General features: G+C 39.9%; 1 protein-coding gene across 2 annotated transcripts in view; it reads left to right on the top strand.

The window, feature by feature from the left end:
• The window catches only part of IARS1 (isoleucyl-tRNA synthetase 1), a 112,523-nt gene extending 90,613 nt beyond the window's left edge, over positions 1-21,910 (top strand). For both annotated transcript variants that reach the window (XM_056338669.1, XM_056338670.1), the window contains exons 27-35: positions 1,501-1,675; positions 2,444-2,547; positions 2,825-2,920; positions 4,991-5,167; positions 8,845-8,956; positions 9,652-9,777; positions 15,439-15,582; positions 16,542-16,694; positions 21,242-21,910. In XM_056338669.1, coding sequence (XP_056194644.1) covers positions 1,501-1,675; positions 2,444-2,547; positions 2,825-2,920; positions 4,991-5,167; positions 8,845-8,956; positions 9,652-9,777; positions 15,439-15,582; positions 16,542-16,694; positions 21,242-21,324 — 1,170 coding nt within the window. In that variant the 3' untranslated portion in view covers positions 21,325-21,910. The remainder of the gene's footprint in view (positions 1-1,500; positions 1,676-2,443; positions 2,548-2,824; positions 2,921-4,990; positions 5,168-8,844; positions 8,957-9,651; positions 9,778-15,438; positions 15,583-16,541; positions 16,695-21,241) is intronic.
• The last annotated feature ends 1,889 nt before the right edge of the window (positions 21,911-23,799 follow it).

The raw sequence follows: 23,799 nt of genomic DNA, 5'->3' as shown, positions 1-23,799 counted from the left end.
TCTCTTGAAGACACAAAATAGCGCTAGGCTACAGTGCTTTTATTTACAGTAGGTATACCAAGACATTTTTTCTTGTCATTAATAACATTTGTAATGCCATTTGTTCATTGGACACAATCAAGTGTAGAGCGGAGAGGTTTGCTGTGTATTGTCATTGTACGGTCATCAGGGTATGCAGTAAGCTTTGGGGGGGGTTTAATGGTGGTTTTTAATGTGCTTATGTGATAAGGAAAACATTTGTAATTGAGAATGTAAGAAATGACTTAGTGATTTAGGCCTGTGGCTGACCTAGCACGTGGTGCTGTCTCCTGCAGTGGCACGGTCCATGCAGAGAAAGCAGGAGCGCCAGGCCGCTTCTCGCAGTAGATTGCTGTTGTATTCGCCATCTGCAGCTATTGGATTAAAGATGCTCGAGGGCACGGGCCTGCCTGTTCCCTTTAACCTCTGCTCATGTGCCTACTGCTACGAGCTTAATTCCTTTTTGAAGCTGGAGGTACGCTTCTGCTTACCTCCTCTTGTGGCATCAAGTTCGAAGGGTTAACTACCTGTGTGTCGATCTCTCTTAAATCAGTCTCCTGCTGTTTCCGCTGCCTGGTCCCTTACTCAAGGGGTTGTTTGGGGACTTGGCAAATAACAGTTGTACGTTCCTTACCCACCTCTTTCATAATTTTTCAAATCTCAATCAATTGTATCCCTCTTCAGCATTCTTCCCAAGGAGTTCTAGCACTGTCCTTTAATCTCTTGTTCTGTAAAACTTTCCACAGCACCACTCTGTTGCCCTTCACATACGGGGACAAAACCAGCGTGCATTACTTGTAAAACGTGGGCATGCCCAAGGCAAAGCAACATCCTTGATCTCAGGCCCCTCCTGAACTTCATGCATGTTTTATAAGGTTTTTTGGCTACTCCAGCGCACTGATCTTGTGCTGCAGAGCACAGACAGAGCTTCGTCTGAGCCAAGGGGTCTTCTGTACAGTCAGTACCTAGAAGAAACAGATAAGGAAAGAGACAAAATGAGGCAGTAGCATTTGTAAAGCCTAAACCATAAAATCGTCAGTTACAGTTTTATGGTTAAATGCATACTGAAAAGACTATTTCAGCAAAATTTTTCTTCCTGAATTTTGTCAGGCCATTTTCTAATGCCATTGCACACAAAGGTAATAGTTTTATCTCTTCAGGCAGTTGTAACAGTAAAATAAAAAAGGCCGTTGAATAGGGATTTGATTTGAGTTGAGCTGACTGGTGTCTATTAATAGCACAAATGTCTACCTAAAGGCTGAAGGAGGAGGGTAGGGTCTTCTGCTGAAGGATGGTTTCAGTTTGCTTGGCTTTATTTGCTCTTGCAGTGTTGGCAAATTACTTGGTTCATAAGAGACAGCGACATAAAAAATTTGCAGCTTGAGATTTATGACTTCCCCCTTGTACTGTGGCCCCTGGTTTTGTGCCCTTTCCACAGCTATTCTTTAGCTGCTTTTTTTTCCTCTTGGTGTATTTATGTAGGAACTTAACGTACGTCAAGTGACACTATCTACTAATAAAGATAAGTACGGAGTCCGGCTGAGAGCAGAACCAGACCACATGGTGCTTGGGAAGCGTCTGAAAGGGGCTTTCAAGCCTGTCATGGCTGCGATCAAAGAGCTGAGGAGTGAGCAGCTGGAGGAGTTCCAGGAGACGGGTGCGTGGTGGCACAAGCCACTTAACGATGGCAATGTTGACCAAAAAAAACGGCAAAAATCCTTTGGCTCATCAGAAAAAAAAAAAGCCAATTGCTCTTAATTTGTGTCTATTAATGAAGCATTTGCAGGAACAGATGCAAAAGTATCCTTCTGTGGGCTTAGGAGAACTTAAGGCCTACTTCCCCGTTGTTATCCCTGTTCCCTATTAAATATTATGTTAATGAGAATAGGAGGAAAGTTGGGGTTTTATTATTCTGTTGACTGCAGATTAGCAGTGGCCATGTATACTAATCTTACGCTGTTCTCCTCTGGAGGGCTGAGGTGAAGCAGTGACCTGTTTTGTAGGACTGAATCAGATTTGAGCCGAGTAATGTGCAATGATTTTTATTCTAAAAGCATTGCTTCAGTTGCAGATTTACAAGTGGATGTGAATTTTCCAGCTGTACCTGTTCAGCTAACTGCTTAAATGTAAATTTTGATTTAGTCGAGTCTCTGGATTATTTTTGAAGTTCTGTTTCTTGTCATTGGAATGGTACGCACAGTTGTTGCAGCAGCTGCATTTGAGTGAGTTCTGCCTGTAGAAGCTCTTGTATGAAAAATCGGAATGTGGGACGATAGTTCAGTGTTTCTTACTTAAATGCTGGTTAACTGTATTGCAAATAAACCGCATTTTATGTCTTTGAAGCCTGATACCTGTTAAAGCTTTTTGAATAGAAAATTTTTTTACTGTGGTTCTAAGAGATGCCCTTCATCTGGTGATTCTGCAGGCACCATTGTTGTAGAAGGCCATGAACTCCATGGGGAAGATCTTCGCCTCATGTATCAGGTTGTAGGAGGATCTGCCCAGTTCGAGGCACATTCTGATGCTCAGGTATTTTATTGGTTACTTCTTTGTTCTTGATGAATGGAAGGGTTCCTCTAGAAGTAATATGAAAATGGTGAGGTGAAAGCTGGGGGGTGTGTTTGTGTGTGTGTTCAGGTAGTTCAACAAATGCCAGGAGCTGATCTTCTGAATTTTGGAAATATTAAACGTGATATTTTGTAAGTGAGGAGCTCTATAACAATGCACCTGCACTTCTGACTGGGTTACTGCTAGCTTGTTTCCAGTGTGTGTCACCTACTCGGCTGTCTTCTGTGCATTGCCTCAGGTTTTGGTCCTGCTAGATGTCACCCCAGACCAGTCCATGGTGGATGAAGGAGTTGCCCGGGAAGTGATTAATCGCATCCAGAAACTTCGCAAAAAGGTTAGGAAGCAGTGGTTTGGAACAAGACATTTCAATTAACTTTTAAGCAATTTTTGGGCAATGTGCAGTAGAAACTGACCTTTTTAATTAAACATGAAGTCCTGTATCATTTTCTCCTTATATATAGCTTTCTGTTTGGACATAAATGATTACAAATCATTATTTTTGTTTTGAATTCCCATATTGTTAAGTAGCTGGAGTTGAACAGTGAGCGTGCTATATATCATCCACAGTGAATTAACTAATTAGATTTTGCTGAGCCCTTCTTGTTTTCTGCCTTCAGCCACCCAGCAGGGGTTCAGTCCCCGCTGAGCGGTGCTCAGGCCCGTGCTGCCTCCGGCCAAGAATTATGTTCTGTTCCACCTCTGCTCGGGTGTGTTACATCAGCCGGGCCGTGAGAGCCCCCACATCCGAGCCCAGGACTGCGAAAAGGAACAAACTGGTGTCTTGGCAAATTGCAGGTGGCATTTCAGGCACAAATTTGTATACCTGTACCTCAAGGATTCCACTCTAAATTTTTCTGCTCATACATAGAAATGATGCTGCCTGACCTTGATGTTAAAGCACTTTGAACCAATATAACTTCCTTCTCTCTACAATGCTAACCCAGAAGGAGCTGGATCACTATCTCCCTTTTGTGCTGCGAAAGTATGGTCACAGTCTAAAAAACCTTTAATCTGGAGAGGACATAAAGTAATATTTAACTTGGTACAAAGAATTCTAAAGGTTTCAGAACCTGGAAGTTTGAAAAAAACCCCGAACAACAACAAACCCAGAAAACAATCCCCTCACACACATACACATTGCAAACGTGGAGTGTGTTGTTCCAAGATACACGTATGGTTTTTCTACTTGACTAACTTGGTGGCAGTGTGCTAGAATTTGTATCTTTTTCGGACTTATGCCTGAAGAAATCTTGCAAGAGCTCTAAATGGTGTGTAGAGAAAATTGTCATGGGATGTGTTTTTAGGAAAAGGTATCTGTACAGTTAAGACTTCATGAATCTTCAGTATAAGACTGAAAAATGACAAATTTGTACCAGAATAGGGTTTTATATATTTTTTTGTATATATATATATATAAACCCACGTAGCTTTATTTCTGTATAAAATAAAAAAATAAAAACAGGAAGGAACGTGGCCATGAAAAGAAAACACTCTCGCAAGTTGTTGGATGGTTTAAATTTACTTCTGTAATTACATAAGGCCATAACTTATTCTGACTTAAATGAATATCAAAATACTTAATCTTCCCTAATAATTAACATGATGCTAATGGGCATTTATTCTGTCAGTCTTTCATGCCCACTCCTGTTACAAAACTGTGCACATAACAACCCACATATTTGGATCCACAGTAACTACTACTGGCAGTAGGGCAGTCATTACTTTTAGTCAGCTTTAGAAACAAAGTTGTGCTGCTGCTGGGGCTGCTATTTCTTTCCTTGAAGCCATTTTCTCACTGAAGCAGAATTTTGTAATTCAGCTTTAATAAGCGTACAACGCAAATTATTTGCTTTTTTCCCAAAGTACAAGTTGGTGTGCTAGGTGTGACATAACTAGTGTAAAAACTTCAAAGCCTGATCACCACCTTCCAAAACCGTACAAAATGTCTTGGAGACTCTTGTGTGTTAAAAGGTCACCGATTAAACCCTCAGCTCTTTATTAAACAATTGCTTAATTTCAGAGTAACAGGATGCGTAAATGCTAGTAAAATTCTTGTGCATCAAGAAAAACTTTTCACTACATTTGGTATTTGGTAGGCTTTCAGCTCACTGTGGGGGTGAGTTGGCAAATGAAGGTGGAAGTGAGACGTTTTGAGTAAGGTACACTGTTTGGTCATTATCTCTTGAGGAAAAACTCACCATGTTCCCAGCCTCTTTCTTGCCCTTCTGACAAAAGAATTGTTTTATTCTAAACTTTTTGTGGAAAATGTCTGGTAAATATCTTTCGAAGGTAGTTGTTGGGTTTTTTTTCCCTTTAACTTAACAAGTATTCCTTTTTTTTTTTTAGTTGGTATATGTAAAAGTCACCTTGCTGTCACTAATAGTATATTTGGTGAATCCTACAGCGAAATCTGGTTCCTACAGATGAGATTACAGTGTACTACAGATCACACCCAGAAGGTGACTACCTGGATACTGTTATTAAGGAACACACGGATTTCATTTTTGCAACAATAAAGGCTGCCCTGAAGCCTTACCCGGTGCCTACCTCAAAAGAAGTTCTCATCCAGGAGACAACTCAAGTAAGAAGGAAAACGCACTGACTGCGTAGTTCATCTTGTTACCAGCTTTTAACTGAACAAAGTGCTCAGATTACAGAAAAATTGTATGTCAATATTTATTTGTGGGATGTAGTGGACATTGAGTGTTTTATATTTATAAATTTCCATATTAGTGTTTTTTGGTTTAAAAATAAATAAAATAGTTGGGTTCTGTATGTGTAGTATTTCTGAAAATGAAGCTGCTTGGGTACCAAAATAAGTATCTAGGTGGTAGTTTGTGTAAGCTTAATACACATAGTTATTTGCACTTGGATTAGTGGATTGTTCAGACAGCAAAAATACTGTTCCTCTGATTTCTTTAAATTGATATGCTTTTGTATTAGAAATGTTCTCCTTCGAGGCTAAATTTTGCCTTTTGGCTTAAGACCAACTTCAGTTATTAATGTTTGAGGATGCTTGTGTTTTCTCCCCCTTGTTGCTAAGTTCAGTCTTTTGTAACAATGCAGTTTTGCAGATTGCTTATTCTTTCAGCAGCAGCTTTGAACTATTTGTTTTGTTTTCTTTGTTTGTTTATTCTGATATGCTTTGAGATATCCTTTGCCATGGTTTTATTCAGACTTGCTATATACAGAAGGCGTTCCTAGCAGAATCGCAGAGGAAGTATTCTTCAGTCTAAAGGTCATGCTAAACCAGAAAGACAGGAACTTTAGGATATATCCTGAACTTAAAATTTGATTTAGAGAATGGGTTGGGCGCTTGAGTATAGCTGAACAGATAGCGTGTATTTTATTCATCTTAATAACAATATGTGTAAAGAAAATATTTTATACTTATTACACTTCTAAAGTTGTACAGATTTAAAATGAAGCTCTGTTTGGCCTTTTTCAAAACTATGAGTTTAATTTAGTGGCAAACAGGGAAAAACACTACATAAGAGTGAAGAAATATTGTGGTTGAGAAATCTGTGAAAGTACTTTGCTATTTCTTCTAAGTACTTACTAGATTGGATACTGCCGATGGACAGTTTGATGTTGAGTCAACATCAAATCTGAATTAGAATGCAAAAGTAGCTGGAGAAAAAAATTGCATAATGCTGGGAAACACTTGTCTGGTTGCCTACCTCTGAAACTGCCTGATACATGAGCTTTAATGTTGGTCGCTGTGTCTTTCCATGAAAGCTTTCCTACCTGTACAAGTAAGGTTCCCTCCCACTATTATTTTTCTGTTTTCTAAATCTTAATTTAGCAGATTCTAGTGAAGAATAACATTGTGGAAAGCTGAAAGATTAGTCTATTGGATTAGTTTTAAATAATGCTGTCTACCTAAAGATGAAATTTTGCCCTCTGGTTATTGCAGATATAATTGATAGCTGCTGTCTGGATGTTGGCAAAACCCAGACATCCGCTGAGTGTCGGAAATGATGAGCTTGTGTGTAAACCAGGGGTAGGGGGTTTGTGGGTCAGGCTGTGCATTTGCACAAATGACAGATTTCAGACTGGGAAAACCTAAAAAAAAATTAACAGAAAACACAGCAGGTATGACAGGCAGTGCTGTGTGGCTGTTGCAGCTGATGACTGAGGTTATAGAAGTGCAGTCGCCTTGTCACGGGCACACAGCCGAGCGCCTGCCTGGCCGCTTGGGATCTGCGGCGTGGAGGTCGTTTCAAACAAAACCGTTAGTTATTGCAAGTTCTGTGTACTGAAGCTATACAGCTTATGTATGGTAAATGGAGGCAAAGAAATATTTTGTAAGTAAATGCTGAGTTGTTTGTTATAATTTTACTTTAAGGAGTCTCCGTCGCTACAAAGTACCTCCCTGTGGAGTCCATGTGTGGGTTGCCTTCCGCCCATGGGGCGGTTGCTGTGTTTGCAGACTCGATGTGCCTCTGAATTGCCAGTCACATTTTAAAATAGAGGTTGCAGGGAGAAAGAGGTGGCTGAGAATTTAGTGCAATTCTCAAGGCTTCCTCGGACGACTCAGTTCCTGGGACTGCAGGGCTTGATTGCTCAGGGCAGGTGTTCGACTGTACTCTGTGTTCTGCTGCAACCAGCTTGTCATGTTAAGAGCAATGAATAAGAATATCTGAAATGAAAAAGCCCTCCTTTCGAAATCCTTTCAGTGTAGAAGCTCGGCCCGTTGTGTGGAGCCGGGGATAGCTGCAGCTGTGTGCAGTGGACGTGTAGCTTGCTGCATCAGACATGGCTGTGGCTGGTTGTCTTTGGGCAGAACCGTATTGCGTTTTGTGCTGGCAGTTTCAAGCACAGATGCTCTGAAGATGTGAATTCCAAGTGAACTGTGCATACACTGTCTTCTGTTGGTGGGGGCTGGTAAGCAGCATTGATGTGGAAAATACTTTAGCAACTGTTACACATTCAGATATAAAAGCAGATGCAAGTTAAGAGAATGAAGTGTGTAATCCCACGTGTGAGTGTGTTAAGTCAACTGCAACAGGATCATTGCTCCAAATTTCCGGGATTTATTAAAAGGAGAAGTCTGCATGGTGTTGAATATATGACAGATGCAGTCTGTCTTCTCTGCAGCTACTTTGATTATGTTCAGGATCTTTATTTCTATGGACTTATCCTGGATCAATTTTTGGTACGAGGCCTTATTATGAACTTCTCTCCCAAAGACTTGCTCTGGGAGACAACAAAAACCCAGCAGTTGCTCAGAAAATACTGGGACAGAAAAGCAGCTACCTGAAAAATGAATTTTTAGTTGCTGGTAGAATGGATAAACACAAAATGAGATTTGCTGCTCCTGAAGTGTCTTTCCCTACTTTTTGCTAGGAGCTCAGTACAAATGGCTTCGCAGGCTGTCTGGTTATCCGTTGGGCTGTGACCCTGACTGGCGGCCTCTAAACTTACAAAAATACTGGCTGAAGTGGCTGCTTAGTACCAGTTGTTCATATAAGAGATTTCTGGATTGTATTTGTTTAATTAAAACATGTAATGAAGAGATCTTTTAGAAGTGTGATTCTCATGAAAAGTGGTGTAGGTGCATGAATAATTCCAGCCTGTGCTTAGTTCAGGAAAAAGCTAGTGCTTGGAAAAAGCATAATCTTAAAAGCTGTGGTTTAAGGCCTCTACAAAGTAGGTGTGGCTCTGACTAGCAACAGGTTCTCAAGTCTCTTCACCCTGTCCCCCATTTGCACAGGAGGGTACGTGTTCCATTTCTTATGGAGCACTTCAAGTTTTAATTGACTCGCTAATAGCTAATGGGGAGATGGATGTTCACAAAGGCTGACTTGGTATCGAGACAAGTGCTGCCCCTCGTTCTCTGTGGCCTCTGGGCACAGGTGAAGGCTTCTCCAGACAGCGACTGAGAGCAGGGTCCTGCCTTCAGATGCTCTGAATTACCTCTGGGAGAGTGTTCCTCTCAAGTATATTCGCTTGTGGATTATATTTTGGGAGACTGTCATCACTGCTCATCACTTGTGAAAATCAGGCTGTTTATTCCACTCTGTTTTTCCTACGTGTTAACTACTGCTATATCTTTAACATATATTGAAGACAAATTCCTATTTGAAGCGCTCTGTCTCTGAAGGAAGAAGTGGCAAAGTTGCTATTTTATTGTTAGTCGTGTTTTAATGACTTAATGTTATTTATGTTAAAGATCTTAATGTTTAAGGAAAATATTTTGTTGTCTTTCTTTAATAAAACAATATTCACATAATCATAATATTCCTCTTTCTTCAGCTGAAGGGATCAGAGCTGGAAATTACACTCGTCAGAGGTGGTTTGTGTCAGTGCATTGGTCCAGCCTGTGCCTACGTCAACCTCAAAGTTTGTGTTAATGGGACAGAGCAAGGTAGGAATGTACCAGGTTTGATGTGTCACTGATGGTGTCACAAGACTGTTCGGAAAATGATGTGATGAATGTTGGTGTCATAAATTCGTTTGAAAGATACTGCAAACTACCTTCCAATAGTAGCTTTAAATAATTCTTGAACATAAGTTTATTGAAAGCGGAACCACGTGTTGTCCATGACGTCAGCGGCGACTGTGTCTTGGATAATGGAAAGCTGAGCGCGGTGGTGATGTTAAAGGTATTGCAAGGTTGAGTTACGTATTAAAAGGAGAGAAAACTAAATGCACTCTGTGGAAATTTCACAGTTTGTGTCGAAGTACGCGTGCCTCGTTTAACACTTACAAAGCTGCTTTCTGAATAATAACGAACGTAACTGTGTAGCTGGTGAACATCTCAGAGGGCACACAGTCCTTCAGGTTTTAATCAATATAGTACTGGATTATAGTTCAGTGACACAAAAATTTGCTTTGTTAATAAAAACAAGTATAACTTTCATACTCTAAAACTGAAGTACCCTTGAGTCCATTTCCTTGGGTTTTTTCCTCTTTCTTACTAAAATGTCTGGAAGTGCAGTGCTGTCAGCTTTAAATTAGTTTAGGAACTCGCTGGAAGGAATTAGAAAAAATCATTGGAAGATCCTTGAAGCTTGGATATTGCTTCCAAACTGCATTTTAATTTCTTAATTTTGGTTTTAGATGGTGTGTTGCTGCTGGAGAATCCCAAAGGAGATAATACCTTGAACTTCGTTGGATTTGTAGATGCTGTCTCCTGCATTTTTGGTCTGAAAAATTCAAAACTGACAGTTTTTAATGGAAAGACAGGTAAATGGAGTATGACGAGAAAAAGTGAAAGTCTTTCTAGCAGCAGCTAGGAGCTCTTTACTGTATAATTATTTACTGCATAATTTTTCTGTATGTAAACAAAATTGACAAGAAAATGTGTAAGGAAATACTCTTATAGTGCTTAGCTTATGAGGCTGTGTTTATAGTCACATCAGAATGTTTCCAAAAGCTGCTGCTAAATGATGCTTATCGCTTCTGTTATCTTATTTCCATTGCAGTTCTCATAAGGACAAAATCTGATTTATTTCAGAAAGTGTTTCCATCGGATCCAGGTTATGCTGTATATTGGTGGCGAGCTGCCATCAGCTTTTGCGTGCTTTTTTTCCCCCTAATGCCTCAGTAGGCAGGGTGAGAACTTAAGCTGAATGCAAACTGCTATCTGTAGAAGAAAAAAAAGTTGCTTTTTCACCTTAGAGAAACTTGAGGATCTCTGCATTTCTTCTTTTTAGAAAAATCTATCTAACATTTTTGCAGCTTGAACTTCGCCTCTGTTAAGGCATGAGAATGTAATATGTCTTCTAGGGATTATACATAGACTTACAGGCTGTATCATAGTCTGCTTCGTTACTAAGTTAACAGAGCTGAAACAGAAAAAACATTGTGAAAGATGTTGCAGTTAGGGGCTGTGAGACCCTGCCAGCAAACTGGCACTCTTTCTCCTGAGATGAAGATGCTGGGGTTTTTGTTACATTACATGTAGTATTTCAGTACATCAGAAAAAGTTACAACTTAAAAATCAGCACACTGAAAACAAGATTACACTAATAACTTAATGCTTCTTTAGTGACTGAGTACAGCAAGTAGAGCACTTAACAGTGGTCACGCCGTGTGTGACTTCAGAGATGTTTCAACAGTGATAGTGAACTCTGTGTCCTTAGTGTTATTTACAGGCACATCCTGACATTCAAACTTTGTCTGTTTCCGTTCCATTCATCGTAAGTCTAAAATGAGTGACAAAGACATGAAAAAATACTGCAAAAATGGTAACTGGAGAGCTACAGAAACTTTTGCTAGTGTGTTTTTGTAGAGATATTACAGCAGGAACCCCTGCAGGGGAGGTCCTTGGGTTGGCTGCTGTGAAAGGCTGTGTTTGGGTGCCCGCAGAACTGTAGGGATCACCAGTGCATGCCTGTGACATCAGCAGGGGAATAGTCTTGTCTGTAATGTCAGTGTTACCATCTCTGTCTTTAGTTTTCTTATTTGTCTTTTCCTAAAAGTATTTCTAGAAAAGTGTTTGGGGGGAGGTGTCATATCTGGTGTAATCCATTACCTTACGGTGATAAAACCTCTCTCCAAGTTGTGCTCAACTGAACTGAATAGTTCTGTCATGTAAAACGATTATTCTTTGCTTTCAGTTATAGGTGATTTCTAGGAAGTTTTGGATCCCTTAGTATCTTCCTCGGGTTTCAGTTACATTTTAAAGGAGGAAAGAGTTTTCCTTGAAATAATTTTCCAAATACTAGTGGTATACTTCATAGCAGTGTGGTGTGTGCCTGCAGAGGTGGGTATGTACTGGTACAATTAATTACCATCATAGATACTAAGAGATGATCTGCAGAAGGCTGGGAAAGTTGGGAAACTCTCATCTCGTTAAGATTATAAGCAGTTTGACTGCTTAATTGGTTTGTCTTCTGCACTAACAGGACAAAAGGATGCAGCATAGATCTATTAATGCTGAATTACTAAAGGAAGTGGTAAAGAAATCTGTTTTCCCTCTTCCTCAAAGGTTCTTTTCTGCTGTGGTAACGAAGGTGGCTTTGTTTCTCTCCTTTCCGTGTCACACTGGCTGTGTAGGTGTCATTTTGGGACTTACCGTCTTGGTGTGCTGGTTTTAAACTTTTAGTCTCTGTCGGTGGTCTGAGCAGAGTGGGTTTTTTTCCCTGCCTGCCTGTTAAAAGCATGGAAGTTCCCTTGGAAAATGGAATTATTGAATTCACTTTTGTTGCACTTCCGCAGAGATCTCGAGAAAGTATAGATCAGCAGAAGATACGGCTCCCTGAGGAGTCAGGGTTGAAGGCATGGACAAAGAAAATAGCTCTTAAAGATGCTGGAGAATAGCACTGAAATTCCTGACGTTTAGTTTGGATACAATCCCTTTGCTTTACCTGCCCAACCTTCGCGTGGGTAACTTTAGGTGACTCCAGGGTCTCTGTAGGTGAGGCAGGGATCAGTGTCGGCCGCTCTGAGAGGAATTGCAAAGAAGGCTCATGCACTCCGGACAAAACGTTGCTGAATAGTTCCCATGTGCGTTAATTACATTGTGACCCAGTAAAACCATATTTCTGGCTCCTTATTTTCCTTCCTGTGGTTTTTAGGGCTGTCCACTTTACTTGCAGTAATTTATTATCTTGTTTTCAAATTGTAATGAAGATTTACTTAGGGTTGTGTAATGGCACAAAGTCAGGCAGTCCTTGTATTAAGGCAGGCTGAAACATGTCATGTTGCCGTTTCTCAGTGCAACACTGAAGTAATGGGATAAACATTTCCTCCCCAACAGTGTATCGATGTATTTTGAGTAACTGCACAAACACTGAGCAAGGCTCTGGGATTTGGACTGACCTTCAGAAACAGGGCATAGAATTTGACTGTTTTTACATGAAACAAAAAAACCAAAAAACCCAAAATTTAAAGGAAAGAGGCTGAGCTCAAGTCAGATGGTAGAAACGGGTGTCTATGATTTTGCTTTTGCTCTAGATTACTGAAAAGCTGAAAACTTTCTAAACTTATTAGGAATGCTTTTTGGCTTGCACTTGGCTTTTGTGGAAGTAGCCCATATTGAAAAAGACCTATTGGAAAAAAATTTGTTTATCCTTATGGGAATAAATGAAGTGTAAATAATGTAGGGCTTGAAGAGGATTCAAGGCAAGGTTGAGGCAAAAAGCCCCTTACAAATGTCATAATCTTCCAGATGGCTAATTTTTGAAAATTCTATGCTTAGCACTGTTTTCTGAACAAGAGTAGAAACAGGTATTTTTTTTTTTTAATCTTTAATTTTTAAAACGTCACGAGGCTGTAAGGCACCTTAGGAAAACATTACCGCTTAAATCTCAGCTGCAGGGAAATCTGACTTTAAAAGTGATTTTAATATTGATGAGCACTTGTAATAGTTGCTTGTTTTCAAGGGTATTGTTATATATGAAAAAATTATCCATTGCTTTCTTTTTCTTGCTCTTATTAGAGGGTTATATGAACTGACTCCACTGACAGCACTGTACATGAGCTGTTCCTTGTGAGAATGTCAGCAGTCCTGTAATGCAGAACGCTAGGTCTGTTAAACGTACGAATTGCCGCTGCTGTAGCTCGTGCCCTGCGTAGATCTGCGCAGATCCGGCAGCTGGGCGCCGTCAGGCCCGGCGGTGCCTGCGCCGGGTGTCACTCGCTCAGGGAAGCACCCGCCCCTGTCGCTCTCCCGCCCGTGACCCGGGAACTGGATGTAAGTGGCAGGCGGTGTTCCCTAGTGTGACCCTAAAGCAGCACCTCCAGCTGACGCCCTTTCCATGACTAAATCTTGTTAATTCCTCTCCACTTGTTAATTTGTTTTCCTGCTTTCCTGTAAGTAAAACCAAACCAGAAGCCCCCTGCTGTGCTTGAGCAGGTGCCTTGCACCTCAGGTGTGCTAGAGCAGCGCCTGGGTGGCTGGGGGGTGGCCACTGTCATAGTAAAATCTTCATTCTTGAAAACTGAATTTTAGAAGCAGCAGTGTGGTTTTGCCTTTTCCTTTAAAGCTTTTTATATATGTGTGTGTATGTATGTCCTGAGATCTAGTTCAATTACTAAATGTGTATATAAAAAGATAAATATATATACACACACACATCTATGTAAAAAAGATAGCATTTTTGAGTCTGGGATGCAGTCTGAGGTCTTCATCTTTCCTTAGGGCAGTCTGATAAGCCTTCCCCATTTCAAGGGGCAGAAGTGGCACTCTTAATTTTTTTTTTTTATCCCACTTCAGTTTTGGTTGTTGGTTTTGCTTTGGGGTGTGGTGGTTTGGTTTTTTTTTTTTTCTTCCCCCAGAGTCTGGGCTGTAAGCATGAAGGGTTCCTGAGTGCTCACACCCCAGTTGTTACCTACGCAATTGAGTTTGAGTTTTGTATTTGAACTAAACCTTTCAAATCTTAACTCGGTATGAACTGTCCTAACAACAAATATTTGGAGATACTTATGCTTCTTGTTCCTTCTGAGTACTGGAAATTTGTTAATGAGCGATAGGTCTTGTGAATTAATATGCACATTAAATGAGGGACCAACCAACCTCCTACGTATTTCTGCCCAGCAGCTGTGATACTCAGGGTAGACCAGAAGGGATGGGTGTCCCGCCTCAGTTTTGGGTGTTTGTTTTGGTTTGGGGTGGGGTTTTTTTTCCAGAATCTGGTTTGTAAGCATGGGAAGGGTTCCTGCGCATTATGCTTTGATGTTCTGTGGTGGCTGGCAAAATTTTGAGAGCTTGTAACCTGTGATTACTTTTCACCTTTTTAGAAGTTTTGTCTTGTTTTGGGGTTTTCTGGGGCTGGGGATTTTGGTTTGGGTTGGGCTTTGTGGGGTGTTTTTTGTTTGGTTGGTTTTGGTTTGGTTTTAATTTTTAAGTTTATAAACAACCCTGGGAAAAGGAGTGCCACTTCTGCCCCTTGAAATTCATGCAGATGAACTGATGGAAAATAATCTTCGTAAAGCTTAGGTTCCATGACACATGAACAGGGCTGATACAGTATGAAAACATGTTGGAAAGAGATGACAGATGTGCCTGTTGTGTGTTTATAGGCATTGCACAGTTCTAACAAGAAATTAAATGTATTCATTCTTCCTTGATTTTGTCTTTGGAATTCTTTTGTAGCTGCGAAAGCTTTGTAGCAGAGTGTGATGTTATTTCTCTGTATCTTCAGTGTTGTGGCTATCGGCAGCCTTTTTTATTTTACCTGTGTGATAGGCTCCTGTGGGTAGTGCAGAGCGCAGCCCTACATGTTTCATTTGCATTACAGAAACCTCATTAGCATCTCATCCAAGTGCTTTCAGGATGCTGGTGTTACTTCTAAAATCCTTTGAGACCTGGGTCCTATTTTGGGTCTGATCTTCCACCATTTTCTAAATATGTATAGCTGGAGGCATCTGCTGAATCATCAGCTGCTGTTGACATTAAACACAAATACTAATGCAGAGGGCATTATTCATGAGCTAACCAGCCACTGATTTTATGTTTATTGTCATCTGGAGTTTAACGAGGGAAGTATCCTGCTGTTGCATAGTAACACGTATGCAGTGCTGCTTCAGCTAGGGGAGCCCGGGTACAGGCAAAGAACATAGGTCTTAATTTAATGAGATAGAAGTTGTTGGCTTAATTGAATAACTTCTTGCTTGTTTTAAGTTGTTCAACTGTGTTTATTGCATTATTAAACTAGTTGTGTATTTATATGCATAAGAAGTGTTGTGTAGGGGGGAATTTCCATGGCAGGCAGAGTACTCTGTTAAGAAAATATTTCTGCACAAATTCTGTTTTTCAGAATGGAGAAATGCTCTTTCTTGAGGAAGGAATCGTGACCACAGTGGAATGAGTAGTTAGAAAGACTTGTTGTCAGCTAATCGAGGGAGAACTGGGCCTCAACTTCCCTGTAATGGCCTGACTGGTCTCGTTTTGTGTTTCAGAACTGATAAACAAAACTGACTTGCTGAGTCTCAGCGGAAAGACTCTACATGTGACAACAGGGTCAGCACCTCCTCTGATCAGCTCTGCTGATGCTCTGCTCTGTCAGTATATCAACTTGCAGCTAATGAATGCAAAACCACAAGGTATGTAGGATGCTGATCTCCTCGTTTACAGGCTGAGCTTTTTGTGATAGAAGCTTTGGACACCATCACTTACCGATGAATAAGTATGTGTGCTTCAATTGGTAGATGGTGATTTTGGTTTTTATTTTCCTAGTATTTGCTTTCTAATAAACACAATGTTTATATTTAGCTCTTCTCCCTCTTTTCATAAAAGGAAAATGAGCCAGTTTGAGATAAAGGACAGCATTTAAACATGAGCCTGTAGCATTGTTTTCCCACTTCTGACCATCAGCTGACCTGTGCAGCTAATTTTAAAAGGCTGAGTCTAAAACTGACCAAAAATGAATAAGGATCCAGCTTTTTACCAAGACATTGTAAGCAGCCTGTGAAACGTTTCTTAGTGCTATTTAACAGCCAAATGAATTGTATTATTAACCTGGTCTGGAGTATAGATACCTGTATGTAATTTTCACAGCTGCTAATCTTATAATTCGTACTCTGAAATGTCCCATGGGAACACTGCGTTGTTAGCGACTTGCTCTTAATCTCTGCCCTGCTGTGAGTCCTTCCCGGACTGTCCATGTGGAATCTTACTGACACTACCGGGAACCTACCTGGGCCAAAAATGTGTTTTTAACTGGGAATTTGATCATCAGAGGCTGCTTTGTGAGCCGCTGTAATTCTTAGTGGTTCGTGTGTCCTGTTGAAACATTTCATGTTTCCCAGTCTCTAGGTTATCCTGTTGACCCAGGTAAAGAATTCTGCAAAGTTTTCTTGTTGTTTTCCCAGCCGTTAATAATCACTTATACTTCTGATTCTATAATTCATTAACTTTAGTGAATCTCTAGGTTGGTATTGGTTTCTTCAGTATGAAGAAATAGAGATGAAATGGAAGAAGAAATCCCAAATTTCAGTTTAACAAGATACGTGAAATAATGCCATGCCTCATGAGTAGTGATTCAACTATTTTTCTTGTTCAGAATGTCAGAAAGGAACAGTGGGAACTCTTCTAATGGAAAACCCTGTTGGTCAGAACGGATTAACGTACCAAGGCCTTCTACATGAAACAGCAAAAGTCTTTGGGCTCAGAAGCAGGAGGCTAAAATTGTTCCTGGATGAAGCACAAACTCAGGGTAAGCACAAACTTTTGGTTTGCTTGTCCAAGGTTACTTGGAAGTTCTTGTTGAGGGGCAGCTAATGTAGCCTGAGCTCTAGTTTAATTACTAAATGCACGCTGTTTACACATTGGTTTCTAATTTTGCCCAGTAATTCAATATTTATTCAAGAAGATCCTTTAAGCACACACATTGATTTAGAAGTTCAAGCTCTAATGCATTCCTTTCAGGAAATGGCCAACACAAGTTCTGTAAAAGTTTCTTCCTTTTGAAATAGAAAAGTCAGTCAGCGATGCAAATGGTGGTGACGTGCTGCTGTGACTAAGCAGAGAGTGAATCTCCTCCTGGAAGTGAGTTGAGTGCGTCTAAAGTGTGGATATTTTAGGAACCTGTTCAAATTGTTCCTGGAACATTTATATTGTTGCAGATACTGTTTTTCCTTTGTTTTGGAGAATGGCAGTGGGTGGAAAAGAGTATCAGATCTATTTTGGAGTGGTATGAGTAGGGTACGGCAGCTGCAATTCATTCAGAATACCTGGGAAGTAGGAAGCTTTGTCACATAGTCACGTATCTGAAATGTTACAGAATCTTCTGAAACCAGAGACAGATGGTGAGGCTTAGAAACAAAAATCTGATTCATGAGAAAGATAAGACTAAGGTTGTAGCCACCTGTAGTGCTAAAAAGTGGGACCTGAGAAAGATCTGGGACTTCGTTGGCCAGGAAGAATGGATTAGAAACTATATGGTAAAAACAAAACAAAACCAAACAAAAAACCAAATAAACCCCCCCAAAACAACAAGAAGCTTATTTCTGTGTATTCAGGAAAATTCAGCTCTTCAGATGAAATGACACAAAGGATTCTGTCTCCAGTTTATTGCAGTGGCATGATTTACAAGCTGTTTGGGAGGGAGACATGACACTTAGCCTTGGCTTATCCATGAGGTTACCTGTCCAGAAGTTAGCCACCTTGTTTAAACTAGTTATCTTAATCCTCAGAGGGGGTGAATTTCCTCGGGAGGTGCCCGTTAGCTGAGGGGACAGGCAGCTCTCCGGTGTAGCTGGCTGGAGGTGGGCTCGCTTAGCTGTGCGCCTGGGCTGGGGGCGTTCCAGCAGGACAGGTTAGAATCAGAGCAGGTGTGGGGGGGGTGGGGGGGTTGTGGATTTTTGGTGTGGGGTTTTTTTTGTTTCATGTGACCTGAACTCTGTTTATTCAAAAGCCATTTTTGTAAGTAAAATGGATCACAAATATTGATGATACTTTCTAGTGATAGTTTGAGGTAATGCTAAAAATAATGTGCTGAACGGTGTTAAACACAGAGCTGGAGACTGTAGTGTTTAGAAACAGCACAAGGGGCAAGAACCAAGTATATCAAGCATACTTCATTTGCATAAACAAAAAACTTATTTATGTGTGAAACCTTGCTGACTAGGAATTTAGCCATTCGGAAGCAAATGATACTACACATACATCTTTTTTGGTTTCTGTCATTGTTACTGGGCAAAAGGAGTTTACAGCAGCGTATGGTTTCGTTTAAATACTAAAATAACTATTGCATAAAACGTTTGAGCTTTGAAAGAGCGAAGTAACTGACAAAACAGGAAAATGTATAGCCTTAAGTCTCAGTTTAAGTAAGGATTTTTAAAATGCCTTTGCCTAAAAGGGAAAAGAGTTGCATCACTATAACATACTTGTTGTATGAATTCTCTAGAACTATTTAAACTTTAAATAAAGTGTATAAAGTGACACTTCACAATTATGTGAAAGATCAGATTTGCTAACCTTTCAAAGGCTAAAACAACTGGTTTGGTCTTTTTTGGACTTGGAACGTAGAGAACTTGGTCCTGGAGGTTTATTTGTGTAGCTAACACATGCTTATGCCATATAGCTGTGCTTCTGCTATCTCAGATGTAGTTCTCACCATGCAGCTCTCTTAATAACATTTTTTTAAATTGTATAAACACTGAAATGGTTGTTCTTTATCTTCAGATCTCTTTATGTGATAAATAAGTGTGCATATAAAACAAATATTTTGATGCCTCTGAAAAACGTTAGGTCAGTTAATGTTTATGTGTATTGTTGCAACTTTGTAATCCCCTATTCATCTTTTCATCAATACATTTCAAGGTCCTACCTTCAAAACATAACAAGTTCAGTTTGAGTACTGTGTTTATGGTTTATTCTAAAACTTAAAAAATATTTGTTAACCATTTGAAACTTTTGATGAAAATAACCTGTGATGTGGAAGGGTGATGCCTGTTATATATATATGTGTGTGTGTGTGTTGTTTTTTTTTTAAAAAAAGTCACTTGGTAGAAAATGAGTTACCAGTTTTGAAAACTTTATTATTATGAGTGCAGGTGCCATGCAGTTGGGAGTCTGCTCTCTGCTGCACAAAAGCTTGTCAGCTTTTCAGAAATGAATGTGGTGTGTCCGTCCCCCCCCCCCCCCCCTTTGCAATATTGGAAAAGCATTTGATAAATGTCAAAGTGGTGAGCGTTGCTTATTCATGAGAATGAAACATGAGTGGCAGATTCAGACACGCGTTTGGGCTGAAGGCAATATTTTTTCATGTGCTAACTTCAAAGCCTTCCTTTGGAGAAATTGGCACAGAAAGGAGAATGTCCTTACATTTTGTTGATAATTCGTTTCCAATTTCTACAAGTAATTATTGTGATAAATACTGTTGAAGACAGTAGCTTCATGAAATTCCTAATTTTTCAGGATTTTAAAAATAACTAATTAAAAAAAGACTTTGAGACCAAGTTCATAGTTTGTTTGGCTGCTTCTGCTGACTGAAATAGCTTTTTAACATACTGATGTAACAATGTGATGGGGAGGGAAGGAAGGTTAGTGAGGGAATAAAGCCCTAATTGCTGAATTCGATTATACCTCTACTCTTCTAGCTCTGTAGATGGGTATTCAGCTGCTTAAAGCAGAGCACTGCACTGGAAGAGAACTCCTTAAAAACACTGCCGTCATGATCCATAAGGGCTGCTTAATTCTTTAATTAATAGGTGGCTTTTAAACTTCGATGCAGACTGTATCTGCTCAGTCTGAAAACGAGCTACCTTTCAAAGAAGGGTGGGAGCCTTAATGTTAGGAGGAGTGTGCATACAGGGAAACAGAACTCCTTGCTGCCATTTCTAGAATCACTTTTCACTTGTACATCATGTTACTGAAAACTGAACTGCTTTTACATTATCCCCATGGATGCACTTCACAACTTGCTCCCCCCGCACACACACGCTGCCTGGCCTCTCTCAGCTCGAGGCGAGCCCAAGCTGGAGCAGCGTGAATATCAGACGTCAGTTCTGTGATCTGGTGCAGCACACTACAAAATTGTTTCTACTGAAAAGGCACCCAGCCATTCTGAATGTTAGGAATCTGTCACTTGTGCTAGCACTAATGCCAGAATTTAAAATTATCTTCTATTTGCTTGCGTTCTCTGTAGGGATTCGAGTGTGCAGAGTAACAGCGTAACCCCCGATATTCTTTTGCTTTGGTTTCACTGGTGTATCTGTGGTTTCTTTGAAGTTTCTTTTCACTTTGAAGTTTCACAGTAAAGAGGCCTCTGGTATATGTGTTATGAAGATTGCTTTTTGTTCCAAAGCTGTACCTCCCAGTATTCAAAACGATCTGCTCTGTTACTGGGGTCGTTCACTACAGCTGACGGGTGTTGGGAAGCATTGAGCTAGTGAGCATCTAGCTCCTCGGGACAGCGCTCTGTAAGGTGGCAAGGGTGGTGACAGAGATCTCCGGGTCCTGCCAACTTCGCAGGTGATTTTTTTTCTGTAGCCACAAAGTACGATTGTATTTCATAAATAATTATAAACCCTGAATCCGCCTGTTGGAAATATGCTACGTCCTTAAAAGAGGTTTGTTGGTGAGACTTTGTCCTATTACTGTTCTGAACGATGTGCACATAGCTATGAAAAGGCTTAAGGAATCCATGTGGTGTGGTATGATATTCTTTAAGCATACTCAGCAAGATTACAGTGTAGTTTTTCAGCCGATACTACAACAATCCTTGCTGTATGTATGAAACTCAAGTTAATGTATGCATGTTCTTATTGCTGTACTCCTTCACACGTGTGGTGTTTTATATTCTGTCCCAGATGGGAGGTTAGAGGAGGTGGATCTCGGTGTGGCCGTTCCTCCGCAGTGTTTACAGGGGACTCTGGGTTTCGGTGCATTGTGCTGTATTGTTGATGTTGCCGTCAGTTCATTGCGTTATCAAGTAATTTTCTGAACTAGATACTGTTCTGTGTGGATGTGAAGCTGGGAGCTGGGGGCTGACATAGGCTTTCAAAAAATTGTGCTTTGTAACCTAGGACAAGGTCTTCAACTCCTGCAGCGGCAATCCTGATGTGTGCTGTCCCTTCCCTTAATGCACTGTGCTTCCAGAGTCCTGTCTGGAGCTGAGCAGTTTCTGCCCTAGCCCCATTTTGATCAAATTAGCAGAACTGTCTGAATACGGGGGGGAAAAAAAAAAAAAAAAGGTGTAAGTAGAAAAGTAAGCAAGAGCACTAACTGTGTTCTCTTTCTCTTGTTTTCTTGGTTCAGAGATCACAAAGGACATCTCCATGAAGAACTTGAGCATGAAGACTGTGTATGTTCGTGTAATACCCACCACAGCTGAATGTTGAGAACTCCAGTTTTTTTGAATAAGACCATGTAGACTTTTTTCCCATAAAAAATGAAGTCAAATTAAGTCAGTATGCTTTTAGTTTAACATCCAAGTTGTGTATGATACTTTTAACATCTCAAATTGCACACAGGATGTTTTCTACCAGTGCATGTCTAATATGCTGCTCTTTGGTTCCACATACCATGTATTTTCATTGTTATCTTATGAGACTGTAAAAGCTGTTCAGAAAAATGTCACAACTCCTTAACCTTAGATATCTATGCAGTAATTCGCCTGAAAGAATGGGACTTGTACCTCAGTGATGCTGTTCTCTGCCTGTCCTTTATGCAGAGGGCGTCTTTGATTTTCTAAACCATGGGTTACCTACAAGGCTATATGATATATGTGTGTATATATATGCATATATATATATGCATATATATGTATATACAACCCCCCCATGTTAACAGTAGCTTTGAAACTTATTTAAGGGTTACCCGGATCTGTTCATTCGTACCAGCTGGATTTTCATCAAGTGTGTGGCTGTTGATTTAAAATACTCCCCAGTTTCAATAATGGAACAATAAATCTGCTTCATCTCCAAACACTTGTTTCCCTGAGTTGAAAGTATGTTGCTTTCCTGCATTTTCTAAAGAAGGTAACACTCAGCACACCATCCACATAAGGAAAACCGAGAGAAACTTCAAAGCTGAAAATGTCCATACTGAATGCCAGTGACTGTTTGAGCTGTGATACTGACAGGTGTTAGGGGTTTTGGGGGAGGGTTGTTCACTTTGGTTTCAGGTTTAAAAGCAGTTTTAGATTGAAATTAGTATTGGGGTTTTAGCTTTTACAATAGTCGATAGAACTTGCCAAATGTTTCAGTTTTAACTTGTGTATCTGTAGGCAAGTGAAATAACAGGCAACATTGTTTCAGTTTTAGGATGTTTTTTGACTTCAACTAGAAACTTAAGCATACTTAAGTTTCACTGCATTTCATAGTGTTGTTAATCAGTGTGGAAGCTCGCTATTGTACAGCACACCGAACTTGAGAAGGTGTACGTGCATGCAGCTGCCTTTGCTGCTGTGCCTTTATTAGCTTCCTGAGAACAAGATTACGTACACTGCAAATGAGAGTATTAACAGAGTAACATTTTGTAAGAATAACAAACTCTTACTGAGCATGTTTTTCCATTGCTCTATGTTTTTCATCTTTACACTATGAATATAAACCAAAGCTTTTGTGTGGTAACACCATGTTAGTGGGAATAACTATAAATAAATGTTCTGTGTAACTACTGTGCTCTAGTGGACCATACCAAAACTGTAAGTGCTTGTTTGAAGTCAAGTCTCTGGCATTCAGCTTACATAAAATTATTTTTATCAGTATTAAAAATGTCAGTGTCTGAACCTTCTGAATCACTGGCGTGCTCAATTTAATGAATATTGGACATTGCCCGCTACCTTTTCCTGTAACTCAGCTTGTTTACCTTTTTATTGACTCAGTGATATGGCAGTTAAATTTGTATTGTTTGTAGGGTTTTTTGTCACATTAAAAATGTTGAGGTTATATCTTCTGCAAAGGTAAGATTGCTGTTCCTAAGCTGAATAATTTTGCTTTATTATTTATGGAGAATAAATGAAGATGGCAAATGATTGCAATCTAACCTCATTCTTAATGAGACAGTCTAAGGGGACAATGTTACTTGTGCTTTTAAAGAGTTATTTGGGATTTAGCATTTTGTGCATGTAATAATATTTCTTTTTATTACTAAGGATGTTGGCTGGCCAGGTTCTATGTAAGGACTGAATTAGTTTTATATGTATGTGTTTATATATATACACGTATACACACACATACACGCTTTCCAGTGAATTAAAAGCCCTGCCAAAATTTATAGATTCACTGAGTTACAAACAGAAAACGATAACCTTCAACAGAACCTTTTTTCTTTCTCAAATCTATTTATAGCTGCTTAATATAAAAAATAATCTGCCCTTAAGAGAAGAAGTACTTGTGAATGTGGTCTAATAATCTCATACTTCGTATCGTGTATAGTTGAATTGAGTTTCCTGGATTTTCTTCAAGTAAATGACTGCTTTATACTGAACATGGAAACTGGCCTTACCCTTGACTTCATGCATGAGCTTTCTCTGTGAAGATCTTCGGCAGAATAGCACTGCCTGTGATGTGCTGTTAAAATAGACAACAGCATGCTGATAAAACTTAAGAGGGGAAGGATTTAAATTATTTACTCACAGTAAAGGGGTGGAGGAAAAATATTGCTGATGATTCTGGGTGTGTCCCTTAGGTTTTGAGACCTATGCAAAGGCACTAGGCTTTAAGACAGGTTAGCAAAGACAGGACTTTATTTTTGTAGACCTGAAATTAGTCTGGTTAGTTTGTGCGTGAGGTTGCATGAAGGTTGATATATTAGTGTAGCTACCCATCACCTGCTTCTCAGAGGGTATTTTTGGAATAATAGACTTTGAA

The sequence above is a fragment of the Falco biarmicus genome, chromosome 4 (assembly GCF_023638135.1).
Source record: "Falco biarmicus isolate bFalBia1 chromosome 4, bFalBia1.pri, whole genome shotgun sequence".
Taxonomy (NCBI): Eukaryota; Metazoa; Chordata; class Aves; order Falconiformes; family Falconidae; genus Falco; species Falco biarmicus.
The sequence above is the reverse complement of the archived record's forward strand: the minus strand, read 5'-3'. Positions and strand labels throughout refer to the sequence as shown.